The 21,801-nt window shown below is 47.9% G+C and overlaps 6 protein-coding genes across 8 annotated transcripts; 2 read left to right on the top strand and 4 right to left on the bottom strand.

Annotated features, from left to right (window-relative positions):
- Positions 1-14: 14 nt before the first annotated feature.
- On the bottom strand, positions 15-3,204 carry LOC132265950 (synaptogyrin). The gene is made up of 4 exons (XM_059766752.1): positions 2,909-3,204; positions 1,893-2,267; positions 1,520-1,685; positions 15-1,447 (listed from the first exon to the last, which is right to left on the bottom strand). The coding sequence occupies exons 1-4, from the start codon at positions 3,008-3,010 to the stop codon at positions 1,416-1,418; spliced, it is 675 nt and encodes a 224-aa protein (XP_059622735.1). The 5' UTR covers positions 3,011-3,204; the 3' UTR covers positions 15-1,415.
- A 57-nt stretch (positions 3,205-3,261) lies between these two features.
- Positions 3,262-4,580, top strand: LOC132265949 (uncharacterized). Its single transcript, XM_059766750.1, has 2 exons — positions 3,262-3,455; positions 3,538-4,580. The coding sequence occupies exons 1-2, from the start codon at positions 3,354-3,356 to the stop codon at positions 4,495-4,497; spliced, it is 1,062 nt and encodes a 353-aa protein (XP_059622733.1). The 5' UTR covers positions 3,262-3,353; the 3' UTR covers positions 4,498-4,580.
- Positions 4,510-5,238, bottom strand: LOC132265952 (peptidyl-prolyl cis-trans isomerase-like 1). Its single transcript, XM_059766754.1, has 2 exons — positions 5,085-5,238; positions 4,510-5,022 (listed from the first exon to the last, which is right to left on the bottom strand). The coding sequence occupies exons 1-2, from the start codon at positions 5,159-5,161 to the stop codon at positions 4,575-4,577; spliced, it is 525 nt and encodes a 174-aa protein (XP_059622737.1). The 5' UTR covers positions 5,162-5,238; the 3' UTR covers positions 4,510-4,574.
- An 859-nt stretch (positions 5,239-6,097) lies between these two features.
- On the bottom strand, positions 6,098-7,913 carry LOC132265947 (ethanolaminephosphotransferase 1). Its single transcript, XM_059766748.1, has 3 exons — positions 7,560-7,913; positions 6,790-7,466; positions 6,098-6,701 (listed from the first exon to the last, which is right to left on the bottom strand). The coding sequence occupies exons 1-3, from the start codon at positions 7,629-7,631 to the stop codon at positions 6,278-6,280; spliced, it is 1,173 nt and encodes a 390-aa protein (XP_059622731.1). The 5' UTR covers positions 7,632-7,913; the 3' UTR covers positions 6,098-6,277.
- Positions 7,914-8,328: 415 nt separating this feature from the next.
- On the top strand, positions 8,329-19,372 carry LOC132256618 (sodium-dependent transporter bedraggled). 3 transcript variants are annotated; one of them, XM_059753138.1, is made up of 6 exons: positions 8,920-9,579; positions 10,839-11,585; positions 15,093-15,588; positions 15,892-17,719; positions 17,782-18,023; positions 18,891-19,372. In XM_059753138.1, exons 2-6 carry the CDS (start codon positions 11,051-11,053, stop codon positions 19,288-19,290), a joined length of 3,501 nt encoding a protein of 1,166 aa, XP_059609121.1. In that variant the 5' UTR covers positions 8,920-9,579; positions 10,839-11,050; the 3' UTR covers positions 19,291-19,372. The 3 variants fall into 3 exon arrangements, with proteins under 3 accessions (XP_059609119.1, XP_059609121.1, XP_059609120.1); XM_059753136.1 differs by lacking the exons at positions 8,920-9,579; positions 18,891-19,372 and adding an exon at positions 8,329-8,866 and having other exon boundaries at positions 17,782-18,863; XM_059753137.1 differs by lacking the exons at positions 8,920-9,579; positions 18,891-19,372 and adding an exon at positions 9,636-9,825 and having other exon boundaries at positions 17,782-18,863.
- Positions 19,309-21,534, bottom strand: LOC132256620 (zinc finger matrin-type protein CG9776-like). The gene is made up of 3 exons (XM_059753141.1): positions 21,320-21,534; positions 20,791-21,250; positions 19,309-20,535 (listed from the first exon to the last, which is right to left on the bottom strand). The coding sequence occupies exons 1-3, from the start codon at positions 21,408-21,410 to the stop codon at positions 19,476-19,478; spliced, it is 1,611 nt and encodes a 536-aa protein (XP_059609124.1). The 5' UTR covers positions 21,411-21,534; the 3' UTR covers positions 19,309-19,475.
- Between the last annotated feature and the right edge of the window lie 267 nt (positions 21,535-21,801).

The raw sequence follows: 21,801 nt of genomic DNA, 5'->3' as shown, positions 1-21,801 counted from the left end.
TACTGCGCTAAGCCCAACAGAGTTTAGGATCAATTTAGGATTTAGAATGGATGTTAAAGATAAACTGAACAGCGCAGTATTTTCTCCATTTAACCTTAATTATACACATTTTTCTTCTCTTCTCTTCTTTCAGCGACTAGAATTTTTGTCTTCTCTTGTTTATCAATAATGAATTATTAACGCCTTTTTTACTATGACTTTTTCTCCCTTATCAATCATGTCTCTAAATACAATATTATTTATATTCTATATATGTATAATAATATTTTTTTTAAACTCTACGCCATTTTCACATTATTTTCCACTTTAAACAATCCTTACAATTCATTTATGTAGTTTCATTTCTCATCATTTATAAATACTTCGAGATTGAATTAATCTCTCTTTATTACAATTCTTGTTGTATTTTTTTCATTTTGTCTATAAAGCAGAGTGTCTTTCAACATTGTCTTATCATCTTTTATTGCATTTTTTCATATATATTTATATATTATATTCTTGTTTGCTCATGAAAACAAAGTGGTTTTTTTCTCTCCTTCATTTCGATACAATAAAATTTTTGCAAGAGAGACGCACAAAAATACTGAGATTCCCAATTATTAAGTATTATTTCTCTCTCTTTCATTCGATCTTCCCAAAACTTCCTTTTTTCTTCTTCGTACAAAAAGTGTCGCGGTAGAAAAGATGGGAAGGATAAAAAATCGGGGGGAATGATATCAAAGATATTGAAGAATGAGTGGATCTTCTTCATTTCCCTCTTGCTTCAATCATTTTTCCATTTGGTCCAAAAAATCAACGCCGATGGGAATGTTTTTTCGTCACTTCTTTTCTTTGAGCCCAAAAAGTTTGCACACAAAATGCAAAACGTCAACGATATGGATTCAATCCCTCAAGAGTCCTTTTTACGTGGGTTTTCAATAAGATAAGACAAAATAATTGCCACTTCTGGTTGGAAAATATGGGATGAGAGAAAGGAAGTGTGAGAAGAAAATCAACATTTTGTGTTAAAGATCTATACAAATTTGTCTTCTTTTCTTTGCTTTTTGTCTTCTCTGGCAAACAACAATAAATCTTATATTCTCATTTCTTCACTATTACTTTTTTTCTCATCTTGCTTTAATAACTTTTATGCATTAACATTAAAACCATCAATTCGTTTTTTTTTCCTCATCTTCATCTTCACTCTCTTTCTTCTTAATATTTCGCCCACAATATTAATACCTTCTGAGTGTGTGTTGTGAGTTTGTCTTATCCTGTTTTTTTTATCATCATCTTTGCTTTGATGCTTCGCAACCTCATTGCGAGTTTGTCTTCTTCTGTGTGCATTCAAATAAACAAACTACTGAAGAAATCATCTTTAGCAGTCCAGATAAATTCCTCCGCAGAGTCTCTTATCTACACAATCCGCCCTCGTCTTAATACGTCGGTGCCTGGAACTCATTTGTGCCTTTTGGCGAGATAAAACGACAGACAGTGAGATAAGCTCTGTGTGTTGAGCGTGTCGACAGAATCTACTCACCGCGCTGCTGTTGGCCAGAGAACGGCGGCTCGTGGTACTGATCCGCATCATTGCCAACAGGATAGCTGGAGTACGCATTGCCGCCGGTGGGATCGGCGTCGTAGGCGGCGAAGGCGGCGTCAACGCCCTGCTTGAATCGTTGATATGCAAAGAAAGCGCAGCCCGCCTGAAGAAAAAACCCAACACAAGAAGTCAATATCGATGAGAAATGTTCAAGAATAGAGTCTCAGAACAGTTATGATTTAGAATCGAAGCAGAAACCGTTGAATTTCTGGTTCACTGATCAACGTTGTGAATAAATACGCATATTGAGCAAGTTGTTATCGCCCAAAAGAGATTCAATCTCGTCTTAGCGCGATCGAATCACACTCACCCAAGTCAGTATGGAGAAGAAGGAAAAGGCGATGGCGGCCTGGACGTTGTTCACGCCGTAGCCCATCGGCGGATCCTCAGCCTTGCCCCACTGATTGGCCAGATAGCAGAAGCCGATGAAGTAGAGGAAGGACCAGAAGGCCGAGAAGGCCATGTCGCCCATCACATAGTGCTTGCGCGTCTTCACCGACGACATCTGCTCAAACAGATACTCGCCCACGATGAAGCCCATTGAGGCGAGGAAGGCGATCACGCCGATTCCCACGCCGTAGTTGCACGCGTTCGCGTCGCCATTGTACAGGCACACGTCCTTCCCCGCGTCATCCACACGCCAGCCCTGAGACGAGATGCAGCCGAAGACAATGATGGCGAACAGCTGGACAAACAAGTATTGGTTATTATTGACTGGTTAAGAGACAAGGATTAACAAAGATCTGGAATATTTCACAGTGAAACTCTCGAGATTCATATTTACCCAGAAATTTAGCAAGAAAATCCCAAAATCGTTAAGTGTAAGACAAACATTTTCGCAATTACTATTTATCAATCATAGTAGATATTTTTGGAAGGATCGAACCTTCAGTCAAATCAGCTAGATTTCTCGACAAACTGACGGACATGTCTTCGCTAAAAAAGGACACTTCGTGCCTCGTCCTTGGCACACTTCAATTGAGTGGAGAGAGCGAGACAAGCACACTGTGACATCCTCATTTCAAGGATATCCTCTTTATCTCGCTCACTCCACCGCCAATTGGGCGGACGCGAGCGAGAAGGCGCAAAGCACATTCTGACATACGCCCACGCAATTGCACACAGCGCCACCCCAACCCTCGGCCACACAAAGTCTCAAGCACCCCCGCAAGCGAGAGCGCTCGCACTTCCGTGTGGGTGTGAAGGAGACGACACGAGGCGTGGGGAGAAAAATCGATCTTCCTTCTGTGACTTTTTTTCCCTTCTCTGGGAACCTCTCGAGCCAGCGACTGATGGCCCTCGGGGCACTGATGTGCCCCCACTTACCCAGCACACTGCCCGCAGGATGACTTGAGGTCGCTGAACAAATGCGATGGGATCGAAGGCAGCACCTGCTTTGGAACCCCCATAAGCTCCACCTGTTTCCATTTTTTCTCCCTCACTTTCTGCACCACACGCGATTGATATTTCACCGGGAACACCTCACGGGGGGCTGCACACTGGCGTCACGAGTGGGTATTTTCAGCTGAGAACTGGGAAAAAGGCCTCCCAAGTGGAGAAAACAGCGGAGAAACCTCACAAACTCGCGCACACACACTGAAAAATCACCTTCTGACAGTTCAGGGTTGTCCGATGGCAGGATTCGGAGTTGATTCGGAGAGGCGCCATTTTTCTACGGGAAAACAAGTGCTTATAATTGCGAGGAAGTGAGGAAAATTGCAAAATACTGCCTTTGTGGTGCACTCCTAGAGGAGTTTAGGTGGTCGCAGCCATGCAGTGTCGCCTGTGCTTGAGTGAGGACCTCAAGGATATCATGACTTGTGCGGATTTCCCTGAGATGTTTGATATTGTCCAGCAGACACTTCTCATCTCGGTGAGTTTGTGGGGCAACATTGAGGGCTTGTTTGAGGGTTATTTGGGGGCGCTTCTCATGCATTTGTTCGTCACTTCTGCAGCTGAACGAGAACGATGATCTGCCGCAGACAATCTGTATGCATTGCTACGAACTCACGATGGAGTTCTACACCTTCCGGACGCGATGTCTGGAGAACCAGAAGACCTTGAATATTAACCGTCTGAGGCAGCGGGTGGCGCAGAAAATGAAGAATGAGGAGGACAACGAGGTGATTTTCGTGAGTGAAACCAAAGTAGACGATTCGCCAGCCAACGTTGCCCCAAAACTGAACACTTATGATGATCTCACGAGGAAGAGGAGGTTGAATTCTCAGACTTCTCCGCCGTCACTCAAGGTGAGGGTCCTGGAGAGTCCCAAGGATTTAAACAGGATGCACGGAATAAAGCCTTGCAGTGTCTCTGTGGAGCGCCTGACGCCGAGAGCTGTGGAACAGTCTCCGAAAAAGTACAACAGACTCAAATCTGGGTCTCCCAAAGCCAAATACATCAACAACAAGGCGTACGCGAATGACCACAGTTACTTCGTGAGCAGGAGGACTTCAGTGGCAGCAGACAATCCAAAGAGCCTCATTCAGGACATCAGAACATACTGCAAGCCCACAACACCAAACCCTGGAGAGTCTTCGCGAGCTCAAGACTCACTGTCCGACACGGATGTCGCAAATCCATCTCTGCCGCGCATAAAAGTGCTCTCCAGCGCTGAAATCAACTCTCGCGCCACCATCTCGAGCCAGAGGACACACAATGCGCTGACTTGCACACTGGTGAACGATGGCGGTCGCCTGGAGTTCAGCTTCAAAGATGAGAAGTGTAATTCTGTGGACTTTTGGAAGTTGACCGATCGCCAGAAGCAGGATGTTCTCGTGACATTCCAGCCGGAGCACGTCTCGAGGAAGCTGAAGATGTCCTTCAGTCAGGTGCCCATCTCGCGGGAAATGGAGAGGAAGCTCATGTCTCTCTACAACGGTCAAATTCCCTTTGGTGTCATCGTCAGGGAGTGAGAAGACAACAAATTATGGCGTTCGGAATTTCGGCTGTATTGTAAAAAGAAGGAAAAATGCGTTAATACACGTTTCACTTAGAACTTCTCCACTCGTCCTTTGACTATCTGGATATTGTCCACAGGACGATCACCCTTGTCAGTTTCCACCATTCCGATGCGCTTCACCACTTGCATCCCCGTGTGCACTCTGCCGAAGATCGTGTGCTTCCCGTCCAGCCACTGAGTGGGCGCCAGGGTGATGAAGAACTGGGAGCCGTTCGTATTGGGACCAGAGTTGGCCATCGACAGGATTCCAGCTCCGGTGTGCTTAAGATCTGGATGGATTTCATCGGCAAACTCTCCGCCGTAAATCGACGTGCCGCCTCTGCCTGTGCCCGTGGGATCGCCACCCTGAATCATGAAGTCTCTGATGACACGGTGAAACACTGTGCCGTTGTAGTAACCCCTCCGGACCAGCTCAGCGAAGTTCCGGCAGGTGTTTGGGGCGTGCTTCCAGTACAACTCTATGGAAATCTCTCCCATCCTGAAAGTACATTTCATAAATTATCACATTTTCACTGAAAGTGCTGCTTTTTGGCTACTTACGCCGTGTCCAGGGAGACAAAGTGCGGCTGCCAAGCCTTGTCTGGTATCCCAGATGCTGCTCCTGCTGCTTGGATCATCGCTATATGGAGGAAATGTCCAAAAACACGCCAAAAATTTCAAAGATTTGTTTACTATGTTTTCACCCTAACCTCAATTGCCCAAAAGTGACATTTCATAGAAAACAAAGGTGTGTTTTTCTGAGAACTTTTCTCCAGGGGAAAAACATGAAATGCTCCGTGGAAAACTGTGGAAATTCATCACGAGGACGCAATAGAAAGACTGGAGTGTCTTTTCACTAGTGAGTTAGGAGAATCTGTGTGAAAGAAATGTCTGTAAATTCACGCTTCTCTTTGGCCAGTTTTCCCACAGATGAGGAGATGGGCATCAAGTGGATGCACGCCTTGGGATGGAAGAATCGCATCCTGAGTGCCAACACCAGAATCTGCAGTGATCACTTTGAGGAGAGATATAAGGATAAATCCCTGGGATTCAAAGTGCGCCTGCGTAAGGATGCAATTCCGACGATATTTCACGGGAGAGAAGATCCTTTCGACAATCTTGAGCTGCTACCCGCGGACAGTGTGATCATTGACTACAGCCACGAAGTGGAGTGCGAATCGGAGAATGTGATGGTGGTGCCCGAGGAGGAGGTGAACAGCGGCCAGGACTTCGAGGATATGTACAGAAATCAGAGTCGCCTGGTGCAGGGACTCTATCAGGAGTTGCAGATGAGCGAGAGTGAATCCACAGGCTTGCGGCAAGAGCTTGAGGAGCTGGAGATGAAGTTCTCAAAGATGCAGACACTTATGCGTCTCATGACACCCTTTGAGCGACTCGTTGTGGAGCAAGAACTCTTTCCCGAGGCGCCCAGTGTGGAAATCAACAAATTCGCCACGAGTCTGTACAACATTTCCCCCATGGCGTATGACTTTGTGCAGAAATCCCTCCTCACATCCCTTCCGGACGTTGAGTCCTTCGTGGAGGGCGAAATTGGACAGTAAAAGCCAAAAGTGTTAAGGTAAAATACATCTCTTTTTGTCTTTGTAATTAATGCTAAAATTCAAACGACAAACGACTACGGAGAATACTTGAAACGGCAAGAAATGGACAGGAAGAGATAAATAGAGCGCGTGTGGGTGTGTGTGTGTGTGTGAAATAAATATATGGCCACGGAGAAGCGAAGGGAGAGGGATTCACTGGGCTACAGCTGGACCGACGGAGAAGCACACGCGATTGAACTTCCTGCAGAGTTGCTGCACGACTTTCGAGCCGTAGTGCCAGTGGCAGAGAGTCGTGCCGAGGCAGAGTGCATAGAGGATGATCAGCTCCAGGGATGGAAAGGCCATGCCCAGCAGTATTGCGGCCACGAAGATGGGTGTCATCCAGTGGACAGCCTCGCAGCGCGTGCTGGACATCTGGGCGACGATCAGGCGGCAGCTGATGTTGCTGAAGATGGTGCCGCTGAGCAGGAACAGGCCTCTGGGCTCGCGCTCCATGATGTTGCTGGGTGATTTGTGCACCCACACCATGAAGATCACGAGGAAGGTGACGAAGGGAAAGAGAGGTCGCAGAGCCTCGAGCGGAGAACGCATTTTGCCGGTTTTCATCTTGTACGAACTGTGTTGGGAAATAATTGGTGAGAAAAGAGAGAGAGAGAGAAGTTAATTAAATCTTCCGGTAACCACTTGCGGTGGTGTGGACTCACTTGTACAGGTTATAGAGCGACATGGGGAGGCTAGACAGGGCGCAGGCATGGAGGACGCTCTCCATCGCGGCCCCGGACGTGAGGCCGAAGGGAAAGGGCGCCTTCCACATGCTGTACGTGCCGACGTACGTGATGAGGAACATGATGGTGGAGCCCCACATGCTGAGGTCGTAGCCCCAGGGCAGGTATAGCACGCCCGTGTTGTACTTCTCCCAGTGCGACAAGTAGAAGTTGAAGAACACCATCCAGGTGATGTAGAACATGCGCAGCGGCGAAATGCTGGGCGCCAGGCGTCCGAACACGCTGTACAGGCACGCGGGGATGAGAGCGGCCGTGTAGCTGTCCAGGCCGTGATCGAAGAGCTCTCCCAGCGGCCCGGACAGCCCAATCCGGCGCGCCTGTTTGCCGTCAATGCCGTCCAGCGTGTAGGCCAGGAACAGATTGAACGCCGCCAGTGCCCAGAACCAGTTGGGAATGGGCTGGCTGCCCGGCAGGTCGCTGCTAGCCCAGAAGCCCCAATCGTACCACGAGAGCATGACAAAGTTGAGAGCGGTGAAGAGGAATCCCAGGAACGTCATGAGATTTGGAGCCACCCAGCGCGGGAAGTACGTGACGATGTGATTCCAGAACGGATGCATCACGTAAATGCTGAGTGGTGAGGTGTCTTTGGAGCTGTACTGGAAATTGAGAGACACGGAGAGTTGTGCAATTTTCCGGTTTCCCACTTCAAGGCTAGAGCATCCAATGAAGGTTAGAAATATGTGACTCACCTTGTAGCTATCGAACCCGTCCAGGTGCTTCTGCGACAGATACTCAAAATCCATCTTTGCCATGTCTGCCATCACTCTGATCCTCAATCGAGCCTCTCTGGGGCGCACGGAGTCACAGAAAAAAATCACCCACAAAGCTAACACTCCCGGATTCGCAAAACCGCCCGCTTTATCGGGGCGTCATTGAAATGGGCGCAGAATACGTCAATTTGGTGCGGACTTTGGCTTTATCACAGCAACGGCTAATCACTCGCCGTGCCCGTAAATTGACTGTGGTGCAATTAGGCCGAAAATCACAAGAAAAACTTGATAAGAATAAGAAAAGATGCAGACCACTTTTTTCAACACACAAGCTTTTTTTCGTCTGGCGACTACAGCGCCGCGGTGCGCTCAGCTGAGAAGTGCTAGTGTCGCAGAATCCATGCCGGAAAAGCAAAATAAAGCGGCAAAACGCGCGGAAAAACTGATTTTCTCTTGGTTTTCACGAGAAATTCTGTACAATTTGTTTTCATAAGCTTGAATTGGAGATTGATAAGTCATATATTTTGCACTACACTTGAGGACAAAATGAGGAAAGCAAGCAATTCTATATGCAGAGATAATGCAGTGAATTTCCTGGGAAAAGCTCGGAGAGACAAAGACGATATATAGATGAAAATTATATGGAGAAAGTAGAGCAAATGTGTCAATATAGCGGAAAATTAAGGTGAAAAACATGAAGGGATGCATATCTGGATGACTCCTAACCTTATTTTCTCATTCCAGGCTTTCCAGGCATTTTTTCCTTGCCAGTGAATCTCAGAAGTGTCCAGAAAAAATTAGGCACTTTATTTCATCACAATTAGGACGAAATGTACACCGAAAACGGCATGATGGACAACTAAAATCCACAAAACGAGAGACTGGAAGAAGAAATCCCTTCCTGGAAGTGAAATTCTACCAGGATTTGGTCTTCCGAGAAAATCCGCCTCACCGCATTTCAGCACATGGAAAATCTATGCAGTCAGTTGCGTCAGTGCGGAGCATTGGAAGTGTGTCTGGTATCTGGCAATCGCACACAATGCACGCCAGTCGACGTCATGAGATCTGGAAGCGTGTGTGAGATAAATCTCGCGGCATTTGATGCATTGACCCCGTGCGTTTTGGTGCCACAGACACAATCGCCGTCTGCCTCCCGGGGCGCATGAGGGGCAGCACACCACGCACACGATTGCCTCATGCCCGGAGAGAAGCTGTGTGTTGCAACCAGCGGCGCCATGAGTGCCAACTTTGCCTCCTGAGAGCGGCTGCGAGAGCAGAAAGTGCAGGTATGCTGCAAGATTTGCCCTTTTTCCCCTAGAATAAGGACTGTGTTTGGATTTTGGCTCCGCCCATTCGCGTGCTCCGCCCTTCAATTGCAATTATTTCCTTGAAAACTTCAGTATTTGAACTCTAGCTTTATATTGTCTGTTTCTCTTGTGGCCTTATATTCATCTTTTCTTGAAATAACGCTCCTGCAGTGATCTTTCACCTCAAAGATCACTTCTTTTGTGCCATTGAGATCATCTAATTTGGTCGGCTCAGCTGCCATTCATGGCTATGCTGAAGATCTCGGCAAAATCTCCGTGTGAGAGCAAAAGCGCGTGAGTTTGTGTTGAGATTCAGCGACTGGGGAGCCGAATAGCGTGTCTCAATCGCGCTCGGTGATCTTCCACTGACTCCATCTCGCTCAATTCTCCCCGCGATTTAGCTGCTGGTCACTTGGCTGTGTGTGTGGCGATGGAGAAACGGGTTTTCGAGTCACTGAAGTGATCGAGGCACTCGTTCACCAGTTCATGTGGCTCTCTTGGAACATTCACTCGAGAATCGCCACTGTTTCTGCATTTCCCTCTTTTCTGTGCGCCCCCATTTGAGAGCCTCGCCTGAGATGTGAAGCGCCGAGGATCGGGAGGAGAGTGACTAACAGTGGAATCGGGGAGTTGAGGATCAGTGCGCAATCTTGTGTGTTAGAGAGTTGAATGTGCGCGACCTGCAGTGAATGGTGGGCAAAAGAACGGTTTTCTTTTAGAGCTCTAAAAGAGCAAATATATTAGTATTATATGAGTGTGCAAAAGGCCAGAAAGACTTTGTATTTTACCGGTTTAGAGAGACAAAAATGATCGTCTTATGGTTTTTGTCTTGAACTTCTCGTTTTTTTTTTGGCAAAGTGTTAATTTTCCATCCACTTGCATTGAAATTTTCTCTTAATCTACCTGTACTTGAGGGTTAAGAGAAGGGAAAGAAACGGGTATTTGGGGGACCTTTCGATACGCACTTTTGACTCTAGTGGGAGCCAAAGAAGATCTGGACAAAAAAAGAGTGATCGCGAAGTAGGAAAAACACTTGAAATTTGTTGTGATATGGCAAAAAAGAGTGGAACCGTTATAATTGCACAATACATTTTTTAGCATTTTGTTTTCTCGATGGTGAGGCTAATAATCGTGATGAATTAATTACATAAATATTAGGAGTGTGAGCGCAGAGTGCAATTTGAAATTTTAATTAGTCTTGGAATGATCGTGTTTTTGGCTGCCTCAGGAGGGGCCTCTTGTGACCATACTTTGTGCTGTGCTCCTCTCTCCCTCTCTTAGAAGGTCAATGTGATTTTTTTTTAACAAGAAACAGCGTTGTGGTGTGTTCAAGGTTCAGGCCTCATCGTGAACCGGAGATATTCCAAATGGTCGATCACGCAATCATGATCGACTTGCGATCGCGTACATTCTCCGCTGCACCACTAATTTTGCCCAGATCTTCTCACATAAACACTTTATTATCAGCTCAGTGTGATCGTGATGCTGATCATGTTGCAATTTTATGACAAAAATATCACTTTGCAAGGTGATCGCGAGTGATCATCCACACTTGGGTGTCTTTTCTTGTCCCATCGCGGAATTAATAAATGCTGTTTCTCTCTCTCTCTCACACTCTTTGTCTCTGTGGTCAATTTTATTTTATAAATATCATACACGAAAGTGTTTATCTTTTTTTTAGTTGTTTCTTCGATGCGGTGTCTTTTAAAACAAACAGATCAAATATTGCGACAATGTATTTTTGAGAAATACAGCCAGACAGAGAGAGAGAGGAGGTGTTTTGCAAAATATATCGACAGTTTTGCAAGACGAGCGCGCTCTTTTTGGGTCACGTGGCAAATAATGCATATATGAAGAGAAGTGAACTCCGCTAGAGAGCTATAATTCCACTTAGACCGATTTGTGAATACCAAATGATGCTGATGATGGTATGAAATTGTCTCTCTTCCAGTGCTGGTGCTGCAATTGGCGAAGAAAGAGAGCTCATGAGACTGACAAAGAGAAGTGAATTTCAATTTCCGTGCTTAAAGTGTTGTTGAACGCGCGATTGTGCTGTGAAAAAAAGGATACTTATATTTTCTCCACGGTCTTCTAGGGGAAAAGAAGGACACAGTGTGTGTGTGATTAGCAATGAAGTGAGAGACTCTGTGTGCGCGGAAGAGAATGGGGTCAATCGACAGTCACACGAGTTACACGGAAATCAGGCGGCACAGCATGGATGATGAGGAGCGTGTGGGTGGCGCAAGCAATCGCTGGACTCTGCCGCGGCGTCGGGTTCAGGAGGCGGCGGATAATGACAAGATTATAGGTGGCAGCTGCACGATCGGCAGGCACCGTGGCACCAGCAGACTCCCGCAATCCGGCGTGGAGTCGCCACTGGAGCGCGGCGTGGGAGTGTACTGCACAGTGAGGACCAGAAAAGGCGAAGAGGGTCACGAGATTGTGACACGATCGCAGTCATTCACATCGGACACGAATGATGGCACAGTGACGCCCGATATTGCTGACACGCTGATGGAATTGGACGCGTATTTGGACGAGGTGGAGAAGAAGAGCGAGTGGTTGCCGGGCGGCGGAGGCGGAACATTGCCGAAAGTAATCAGCAGAAGGACAACTGGCGCTGACGGTGCTTCGCGTGGGCATCCGTTTAGGTGCACCATTGCCTCTGTGCCGAATCGCAACACTTCCGGACCACCTGGTGAGTGTCTCTTGTCTCAATTCCCATGATCACCCTCTCTCTGGTCAGGCGGTTCCGGGTCACTTCCTGTCGTGCGATAGATGAATTTGAGCCCTTTTTCCAATCAATGAGGAAGCAGCAGATGTTTCTACACTGTGCGGAATAGTGCTTTGTCGTCTAAAAATTCATTATCGTAAACATGCAAACGATAGATCAGCGCCAGAACGTACTAATTAAATATTGGTTAACTAATTCAAGCGACCAAAAAGAGGAAATAAGGGCTTATTAAAGGTTATTAGTAAATTTTTACGGTATTTATGGCTTTATTGTTCATGTCCTTAAACACAATGAAAGGATCAACTAATTCCTAAAACAACATGACAATTTGTAAGCCCAGAAATAGTCACAGAAAATGAAAGGGCAGTTCATGTCCAATGAGGTGTAGAAATGGGCGGAGTATGTGAATGGGCGGAGCTTAGCCTACTCTCTCACTCTCTTAACTTCCTACCTTCACCCTTTTTTGTTATGCAACATTGTGTCTGTGAAGCACAGAAGCTTCTTCACCCAGTCCTCAATTGATCTATCAATATTTAATCGCCTTTGGCAGTCGTGATGCCGTCAAATTTCACGCAAATGATATGGGGAATGGACATGGAGTGTATTCTTCGCGAAGGTGAGGCAATGTTTGCGGAAAAATTGGCATTTGTGCTAAAGGAGGAGGAGGAGGAGGAGAAGGTGGAAAAAAGCGTTATTAGTTTTATGTCTTGGGGCATATTTTTCGAAATGTGTCAACGATATGGTCTTCTCTCTTGGCGCTAATCAATGCCTTATTTGCACATGTTGAAATTATCATAAATTATGATGGCAAAAAATTGCCAAATTGACACGTCAGTTTTGTTGTATTGCTCTCTATGGCAGAATTTTTCGTCGTCGCGAGACGGAGAGAGAGAGAGCATTTCACAATGATTTGAAGGTGTGCGCGCGCTGGTCGTGAGAAATCGAAACAAAGAAATTGATTTGAGGTTGATCTACAAGAAGTCTGTCGATCCGCAATGTATAATTTGCTGTTGTGAGAATTGCTCAATTTCACGAATTCTCTTGGCGGGAGAGTGACATTTCGACCAGCGCGGATTTCTGTGCGATCTCGCGAATAGAATCACAAGGAGGAATGATTTTCCACCAGTGTAATTAAAGGGACTTCTTTGTGATTTGCAGTCTTATTGATTTTTTATCGCCGATTTTTTTCTCGTCTTATTAATCACCATCTTCACTTTCGCGATTGTCTTGAGCGATTCCGCGGACTCTGTGGTCAAATAGAGACCGGGAAACAAGCGAGCTAAAGAGAAGAGAGAGAAAAAGACACTGAACCGTAAAGAAGACAATGTGCAATTTCCATTAAACTGACCATAAATTCTACGCTCAGGCTCTCCTCAATTGAAAATTATTCTTGGCAATTCCTCTCCTTCTTTTGGCATCATCTTCGTGCTAAATCCAGCGAGAAGCCACGGGTTTTTTCTTCTCTCCACCATTTTGCAAGTTTTCTTTGCTTGGGATTAAGAAACATCTGAGCCAAAGCCCTTTAATTGAGGGGTTTTTTCGTTATTGCCCTTTCTGTGACTCACCAATTCTCCAATTTCTTTGTCTCTCTGCTGATTACCTTCCAGAATTGATTCAGTGCTTAGTAATTGACTTTTATTGTCTCCCATTCAATAATAGTTGTTCGTTTCACTCTCACGTGAAATTTTTACCTTTCTTGCCCACTATTTGAGCGCGTGGTTGTGTTTCTGTTTTTTTTTTCGGCGAAATGGAAATTCATTTTATTCGCTAAACACTGACCATAGAAAAGTTGTTTCAAAAATGCCTTTTTCCATTTTATGGAATAAAAAGGTGTGTTGGGAATTTTTATCTATTTGCATCTTCGCATATCAGCATGGAAAAAACCTTCAGAAAATATTCATAACGCACGCACGATGCATTTTTCGTCTATTAAGTGCTAGGTCAATAATTCGCACACTTGAAATTTCAACGAGTTTTCTCACTTTTGAGAGCTTCAACACTGAATTGCACGATTTTGGTATCTAATGGTTAAGTTTAGAGTATATTTTGGGCCTTTTAATGGCCTTTTGAGTGGGTTTTCTGCCTGCAGCTGTGCGTGGAAATACCACACAAATTTGGTGAGATACTATAAAATGTAATGCAGAAGAAAACTACAGACTGTGGCAATTGATATGACAATATATGCCTTGCATGTAATTGAATTTGCCACGCTTATGCCCTTGATCGACTCGTAAACGAAAGAAATTTTGCTATATAGTGTGATTTATGCTATTTTATTCGCGCAACTGACATGGAAAGTTAATTGAAGACTTTCCAAAGCAACAAGTGAAACCATTAAAACAAAATTGTTATGGCGAATATGAATCTTTAGGTTGTCCTTAGTGGCAAAAAGTAAAACACTTTCCGGATTATTACTCAGGAAATCCTTGCATTCAAGTTCACACATCTTCCGGACTCGCTTATCACTGGTTGGAAAGTCTGTTATTTGAATATATGTAACAATTGGAATTAACAATAATATAATACGGACGATGTACGATTATAATTCCATGCTTTTCTCAGTGGTTTTAGGATATCTGTAACAGGTGACATACATAATCAAACGATTAAAATAAACTACTATTAACTTTATTTCCCATCATAAACTTAAACACTTGTTTACGCAGTAAATTGGATTTATCAAAAAAGTATTATTACCTTTTTTGTCCCTCAAAAGGAATTTAATGCTTCTCGTCTTACCGTTTTCTTAGTTATATTGTGAATTCCGTCATATTGACGCCAATTTTTCGTGCTAAAAGAAAGTCATTTCGTAAAAAGAAAAATTCATGAAAATAGCCAAAAACATATGTTTTATTTAGTATTGGTTCCCTTACAATTTACTCAAAGGACAAGAAATAAATTCTTACCGATGAGAAGTGAAGAATAGTTTCTCTGGGACACTTTATCTGCCTCACACTGTATTTGCACTAAGGAAAAACCTACCTTGAATGTCTGCAAATTGCACTGAGAAAAAGGGACTGAAGACCAATTAGGTGACCAAGATCGATTTGGTGCTTCATAATTCATCTGCCGATGCCCAGACCTCGACCGGGTGGGGAAAAGAGGGCAGCTTGGGCGTTGATTTGGGCCAAGAGTGTTTGCAAATGAGGTTTGCGCGCGGTGTATATATGGGAAATTTGAGTGGAATACCAAATGCTGTCCCGCATTTCCTCTCTCTCGGCCACACTCACAAGAATGTCCGTCCACCTCCATCGGCTGGGCAGCGGAGAGACATGTGCGCTAGGCAAAACCAGTCACGCAAGAGTGCGGACTGAATTGTGGAGGAATCAGTTGATGGCAGGCAGTCGAGAGTGGTGGAAGTGTGATTCTTGATCCGGGAAGCAAAAGTTGATGACACTGAAATTGGAGACCTTCGCTCTGTGTTGGCTAATGGGCTTCTTCTCTTTTTCTGTCTGTCTTTTCGTGCTGCAGGTGCCGAAGAATCACCGGAGAGACGATGGAGGAGAACTTCAATGAGAAAAACCCGACCGATTGCACTGCCTGAGCGTGTGGAGGATTGCCAGGAGACTGAACAGACGCCGATGGCTTCGGAAGCGGAGTTGAGGGACTTTGTGGCGTTCAACAGTGTCACTCTGAGGGAGCCTCAGCTGTGTCCCGTTCGCCCAGCGCCGCTGCCGCCCGTGCACAGCCTCCCAATCACACCGACTCACGTGGCGCTGACTGAAGTGACCGCCGAGGAGCGCCCCAGACAGCTGGGACGGCGCGCGGAGATGCAGTCGCGCGTGGTGGCCATCAATGCGGAGTCGCCGCAGATCATCGTGTCGCACCAGCGCCCCGCCAGCGCCCCAGCGCGCGTCCCGTCGGAGGTGAGCTCTGTGGCCACATCGCGGAATCCCAGTCCCACGGCGTCCACCATCTCCAGTTCGGCGTCCAGTTCAACGGCATCGGCAGAAGCCACGCCACAGAGGTGAGGATTCTCAACCTTCAATCGAATGTTTTTGCCCATGTCCTTTTCACCCTCTGTGTGTGGCTTTAAGCGATTGACCGGAAATGTTGGCCCAATTGCGAGCGTGTCTGATGCGTTGTCGCGGCAACGGATCAGCCAAACATTTGCGGGGTGTCGATCAATAGCCAGCGGGCGAAAAGGTGTCTTTTGCAGCTATGCTGGTGCTCGTGGCCAGCACAAGTTCGCTCCTTGTGAGGTCGGTGCGTGAGGAGTGTCCTTGGTATGCACACTAACAGAGCGTGTCCTTGTTGTCTCTCTTTGCAGACCTCGACGCAGCCGGTCGTGCTCGGAAGAGGAGGACACGTCGTCGCCAGAGATGGAGGATGTGGTGGGCCGCAAAGGTGTCTGGCCACACAATTTCAGTCGCGCCCTGGCCACAATGGGATGCACCCTGGGACTGTTCAATTTCTCCAGATTCGCCATCATGAGTGTCCACTTTGGTGCCAACTTCATTCTGCAATTCCTCATCCTGTCCGTGGTCTTTGGCATCCCAATGCTGTGGCTTCAGATGAGTCTGGGCGCCAAGATGAGGGCCGGATGTGTGTCGATGTGGCGCGTGAGTCCAATTAGCCGCGGGGTGGGTGTGACGCTGCTCCTGGTGCAGGGACTGATCACGCTGTACTCCGCCGTGTCCGTGGGCTGGCTGCTGGTGTACTTCAGGGACTCCTTCGTCGCCCGGGACGATCGGTATCGCTGGGAGGAGGCGTTCGATCTGTACAGAGGCGCGTCGAATGACACACGACTGTCTGACACAGTGCCAGAGTACTTTAACGGTGTTGTGCTGCAGCGATGGCACCTGGGCGCCGCCGGACGTGCGGGCAATGGCTCAGGATTGGGTGCGGTGCGCTTCCAGGTGGCCTTTAATCTCTCCATCTTCTGGACACTCGTGTTCATCGTGCTGTGTCGCGGCTTGCGCTCATACGGGAAATTTGTCTACGCTCTGGCGATTCTGCCCACGCTGGGAATCACGGTGTTGTGCACAAAGTTGCTCACCATGATTGACTTCACCAGCTTCCAGAGCATCTTCCCGGCCACGGACTGGCAGGACTTCTTCATGAACTCCCAGAGCTGGATGTCGGCGGCACAGGAGACTTTCCTCACGTGGGGACTCGCGGGGGCGTCCGTGGTGACGATATATAGTCGCTCAACGGCACCCAAGGGCTCCAGTTCGCGTGACTTGCGACGGGACGCCTTCCTGGTGGCGCTCTTCACCGTGTACGGCCTCATGATGGCGGCGCTGATGGGCAACAGCTGCGTGCAGATTCTTTTCAACTATGGCTACCTCTACTTTCCCGGCTCCTATGAGAATCTCGCCACGGACGTGTTTCTCTATCCGCGAGATGCGCCGCTGCCGCCACAGATTGTCTCTGTGCCGTCCAAGTGGCTGCCCAGGTACTCCTCAGTCGTGGGCGAGAGCTTCCGGCGGCCCGGCATGGTGCCATCCCGCGAGAGTGGCTACCAAGTGCTGAGACTCGTGACGGAACTCTTTCCCGCCACACTCGCGGCCGCCTCGAGGGTCAACATCTCGGCGGTGTGGAGTCTTCTGGGCTTCTTGGTGCTGCTGCTCTTCGCCCTGGCCCAACTCAGTGCCATGTGGAAGCCCATCGCCATCTCGCTGGGCGAGTCGCCGAGTTCAGTGCTGCTCAGCTGCGTCACGGGCCTGCTGCTGGCCATCCCGCTGGCCACAGAGAGTGGCATCGGTGTCATCCACTTCCTCGATGTGATTCTGGGTGGCGCGTGGTGGCTGATGCTGGTGTGGCTGGCGCAAATCGTCGCCATCTTCCTCATCCGCGGCCGACCGTACAGCTCAGATCTCCTGGTGACAGATCTCCACCTCACACAGACCTTCTCCGCCTTCATCGCCTTCGCGTGGAACGTGCTGCTGCCCATTGGACTGATCGTCCTCGCGATCTTCGAGTACAAAGTGTCCAACGCCAGGGAGTTCTTCCACTGGCGCGGCACCAACTACTGGCCGCTGTGGGTGAGGAAGGTGGGCGGCTTCCTCCAAGTGGCCATTCTGCAGATAATCCCCGTGGTGGCCATTGTGCAGATCTATCGATACATCACCAAGGGACCACCGGACATTCTAGACGTGAGTGTTCGCTTCCTTCTTTGCTTTCCCCTCCACAATTTGACACTGTTTCTTCCGCGCAGCGCATACAGCTTCTCTATCGTCCTGAGGTGGACTCCGTGGGCCGCGTGAGGAATTTCCAGCGGCCAGACTCACACAGACCTCCGACTTCTCCAGCTGCCGTCACGACGATCAATCTGGAAAATCATCAGAGTATCCAGGACGACGCGCCGCCAAAGTACACTCCGCCGCCCTCGTACACCACAGCCACGGGCGCCAGGATTGCCAAGCTGCTGCGCCAGAGCATTCGCAGGAGCGTCCGGAGGTAAGGATAGAACTCAATTTAGCCACCTGATTCCCATTTATTCCTCGAAAATACTCAGAAATACATGATTTTCCTTACTTTGCTCAAAAATTAACAAGATCATTAGGAATTTTGATTGCTTAGTTTTCTTGAAATGCTTCACAAGGCAAAGGAAATTTATTAAAAATTAGAATATGAGTTACTTATTGGTGGTTTGAATCTAGTCTTCTAATGATAATCCGTGATAATTACATAAAATTGTAGCGCAGATTAAGCTGTCTTTACCTGTAATCAAATTCACTATTATCGCGATGCACTAAAATACAATCTTTCACACTGTTTTTCCGCGGAAAGAAGCACTTTTCACTAAGAACTTAAATGTTGTTAACACACATTTCTGCGCTGATATTTATTAAACAATCACACGATTCACGAAACACGAATAATCAGCCGAATTTGTCACAAGTGAACGAATAATCTGGGTTTATTAATTAATCTGTGTAGGACTTATGAAAAGTATGTTAAGAGACAAATCGTTCGTCTTTTTAGATCAAATTTAGGATAATCACAAAGGATAAATTATCACTGTTTAGATTCACAGGCACTAAATCACAACATAAACGCTGTCGTTTAGTCTTGTTGAAATTTGCATCACGTTCTAATGATAACGCATGAGAATTTGCGGGCGCTTTTCTCTGATTTTTTGAATTTCCAAGTGAAGCTAATTTGATTCTTATGGAATGAACATAAAGAATGTGGAGTGAAATTATTAAAATCCTGCGATTGACATCACTTTGGACGTGTTCTTGAAGCTTCAAAATTATGCAAATTTATTGATAAATTACTAAAAATTCTCTCTCTCTCTCTGAATTCTTGTCTCTCTTGTAGAATCCTGGGCGAGTCGAGCGGCAGTCGCCGGCACGCCGAGGCCTCGCCGTCGCGCCCGCCGCCGGATTACTCGGTGATTGTGGATCCCAGCGGTGAGTCTGGCGAAATGGGGCCGCGCGTCCTGTATAACAGCCACACGAACAGGCGCTCGGAGCCGCCGCCGGCCGCGTGTCAGCGTCTCACGGCGCAGGATGTGGCGCAGCTGCTGCGACCGCGGCGCACCAATTTCCACAGGGCCTCGTCGCTGGGCGGATGCGTGGAGCAGGTGCTGAGGGCGTCCCTGAGGCACTCTCACTCGCGCTCCGTGGAGAATCTCGTGCTCAATGCCGCGCCCGCCGGCCAGAGCAGCTGCATGGAACTGGACAAGGCCGCCCGGCCTCAACACTCCTCTGTGATATGAGCGAGAGGAGCGCGAGCGACTGACCAGGAGACTCTCCCGGAAAGAGACACGACGCGAAATACAATTATGAGAAATTACACAAGTTTTATTCTCCTAATCATGCTGATGACAAACCCATTCAGAGACACCAGAATTTGGCTGCTGAGGAGTGAATTTCTACGTTTCTAGTTCAATTTCTATGGCTTTTAGAAGCGTCTCACGTCCGGCGATGGATTAACAATGTAAGCGGACTGTGCCGCCTGACGCAGCTGATTGTAGATGTTCTTGGGCAGATCCTGGAGCCTAGACGTCAGTGTGTTGATGTGATACGGTGTCACGTAGTCCGGCCGATCGATGAGTCGCATGAAGTAGATGAGAATATCGCGCTGCTGCTGCCCAAAGCGCGCCAGCAGACTGATCACCGCCTCATCGTAGTCCGGCAGGACGTCCTTCACGGTGGGCTTCGCGGGTATCGGCTCCGTCTGGCTGGCCTGATCCCACGACGTGCGCAATTCCCTCTCCAAACACCGCGGACACTCGAAGCGCTCGGTTTGGACCGCAGTTGTGCAGCAATTGTCCGCCGATATGCTGATATCCTGGACAGGCTGTGCACCGCCTGTCGTCATCTTGTCCGTCACGTCCTGCACCTTCAGCTTGTTGATGATCCTGGTGGCGTTGAAGCCCAGCTTTTGTGCCACTTCCCGTGTTCGTGCACTGGAGAGCGTTATAAAGTGTGTGTCAATCTCGCACTTGTCGGCCGACCAGGGGAATTTCACGTGATGGAACTTCCCCACCGGCGATCCATCCGCCACAACCTTGGGCGTCGTCATGGGCACGAAGATGAAGGCATTCGACGCCTTGGAGTCGCCGCGCATCGCGTCTATCGCCTTCTTGCAGCGCAACAGAATACTATCCTTGGACGACAGCTCTGTGATCTTCTCCTTCACCTCCACATAGTTGTCCTCCAGCATTTGCGCCAGCCCCAGAGGGTACTTCTCCTGCTGCGGCGTCTTCAGCGCTGGCTCCGGCGGCTCTGGATTCGTGCCCGGAATCATCGGTGACTGCACAGGATGACTGCTGCTCGCCACGTTGTCGACGTTGTTCAGCTGCACTGCTGGAAATTGCGGTGGGAGCGCCGGGCCGTATTCCGGCGGGGGCACGGGCGTTGGGAACTGCGCGAGATTCGGATATGCCACGAGAGGCTGGTGGTAAGGATACGGCGGCATCACCATCCCAGGAATCTGAGGCTGCATTGGATATTGATACCTGTGGTGCACATAAGGCTTTAAAGGACACGACTTTGGCGCTCAACTCGGATTGTGACATGTTCAGAATTAGAAAGTGACCTCAAGAAAAACAAGGAATTCAACTCAATAATCCTGCTTCGAGGCTCAACTTACGTCTAAATATCAAAATCTGACACTGCGAAACGCTGAAATCGCATTTCTCACCTCTTCTCACACTCAATAAAGGCACTCAATTCACCCGCGAGAGATGCAAAACCCAACGATTCAATCTTACCCAGGATCCGGATAGAAGCCCTGCGCCTGGAAAGCGCACGGATTCGGCTGCAGACCCGTGAGGCTGTGCCCCTTCTCGGCCAGCTTCTGCGCCAACTCCTCCAGGAAGGGCGTCTTCTTCGCCGCTCCCCTCTTGCGTCCCCTGGGCGATCTGCTGCGCGATCTTGTCCGACTGCGGGATCTGCGACCGCCAGGCGGACGTCTCACATCCAAACGCCTCCGCGACGGCGAGTAGCGTCTCCGCTTCTCGTGCTCCGGCGTCTCGCGAGGCCTCCGCCTCTCCGGAGACTTCCTGGTCGACTCCCTGCTCGCTGCTTCCCCAGAATGACGACGCTTCCGATCGCGATCCTGAGACGCACGCTCCAACTCCTTGTTGCTCTCGCCCGATTTCTTTGTCGTCCGACTTCCGCGCTTATCCTTCGAGTCCTCGCCCTCATCCCAGGTGTCGATCACATCGAGACCTGCCGGAAAACATCCCCGAGACCATGTAGAAACAGTCTTTGAAGCGCCCCAGTCGCTGATTTCCTAACCTGCCATGAACTCCGTGTTGCTGAAGTCGTCGAAAAAGTCCTCCGGAATCACATCGTCCTCGCCGCCGGTGTTCTCCTTGTTGTCCGACATCTTTAGCACTTAATAATTACCTTACTGTCGTGTGTATCGCACTGTATCACTGAGAAAATGAACAGAACACAGATTTTTCACATGAACCAAACGCCATTTGTCGAATGGAACTATTTTTCTTGGAATACTGACAAATTGTGGAAACTGGAAAATCAATTCCTGATAAAAGATGTTCCACATCGGAATGTATCCGTGGGACGATCTCACGATACGTCCTACTCCACTTGAAAACCGCGATAGTTTAGCGGAAAAATCATGAGCTCTAGAAGCAAGAATGAAAACAATTATTGGAATTAAAATTGAATTGAATTGAAATTGGATTCGTCAGTGAAGAGTAGACAAATCTAATGATATTCCATAGACACGTCTTTCTAAAATTTGGTGTGATTCA

The sequence above is a fragment of the Phlebotomus argentipes genome, unplaced genomic scaffold (genome assembly GCF_947086385.1).
Source record: "Phlebotomus argentipes unplaced genomic scaffold, Phlebotomus argentipes genome assembly contig_5, whole genome shotgun sequence".
NCBI lineage: Eukaryota > Metazoa > Arthropoda > Insecta > Diptera > Psychodidae > Phlebotomus > Phlebotomus argentipes.
Note: the sequence above shows the minus strand (reverse complement) of the source record. Positions and strands in the feature narration are given on the sequence as shown.

Bases quoted from the DNA above. Each gene is read 5' to 3' on its own strand.
- LOC132265950 (XM_059766752.1), bottom strand. From the start codon at position 3,010: ATGGAAACAGGTGGAGCTTATGGGGGTTCCAAAGCAGGTGCTGCCTTC. The intron at 2,268-2,908 runs GTAAGTGGGGGC...TTGTTTGTCCAG, and splicing joins TCCTGCGGGCAGTGTGCTGG to CTGTTCGCCATCATTGTCTT. The intron at 1,448-1,519 runs GTGAGTAGATTC...TCTCGCCAAAAG, and splicing joins CTCTGGCCAACAGCAGCGCG to GCACAAATGAGTTCCAGGCA.
- LOC132265949 (XM_059766750.1), top strand. From the start codon at position 3,354: ATGCAGTGTCGCCTGTGCTTGAGTGAGGACCTCAAGGATATCATGACT. The intron at 3,456-3,537 runs GTGAGTTTGTGG...TCACTTCTGCAG, and splicing joins AGCAGACACTTCTCATCTCG to CTGAACGAGAACGATGATCT.
- LOC132265952 (XM_059766754.1), bottom strand. From the start codon at position 5,161: ATGATCCAAGCAGCAGGAGCAGCATCTGGGATACCAGACAAGGCTTGG. The intron at 5,023-5,084 runs GTAAGTAGCCAA...ATGTACTTTCAG, and splicing joins TTTGTCTCCCTGGACACGGC to GATGGGAGAGATTTCCATAG.
- LOC132265947 (XM_059766748.1), bottom strand. From the start codon at position 7,631: ATGGCAGACATGGCAAAGATGGATTTTGAGTATCTGTCGCAGAAGCAC. The intron at 7,467-7,559 runs GTGAGTCACATA...CTCAATTTCCAG, and splicing joins ACGGGTTCGATAGCTACAAG to TACAGCTCCAAAGACACCTC. The intron at 6,702-6,789 runs GTGAGTCCACAC...TTCCCAACACAG, and splicing joins TCGCTCTATAACCTGTACAA to TTCGTACAAGATGAAAACCG.
- LOC132256618 (XM_059753138.1), top strand. From the start codon at position 11,051: ATGGGGTCAATCGACAGTCACACGAGTTACACGGAAATCAGGCGGCAC. The intron at 17,720-17,781 runs GTGAGTGTTCGC...TCTTCCGCGCAG, and splicing joins GACCACCGGACATTCTAGAC to CGCATACAGCTTCTCTATCG. The intron at 18,024-18,890 runs GTAAGGATAGAA...TCTCTCTTGTAG, and splicing joins ATTCGCAGGAGCGTCCGGAG to AATCCTGGGCGAGTCGAGCG.
- LOC132256620 (XM_059753141.1), bottom strand. From the start codon at position 21,410: ATGTCGGACAACAAGGAGAACACCGGCGGCGAGGACGATGTGATTCCG. The intron at 21,251-21,319 runs GTTAGGAAATCA...GTTTTCCGGCAG, and splicing joins CAACACGGAGTTCATGGCAG to GTCTCGATGTGATCGACACC. The intron at 20,536-20,790 runs GTAAGATTGAAT...TGTGCACCACAG, and splicing joins GGCTTCTATCCGGATCCTGG to GTATCAATATCCAATGCAGC.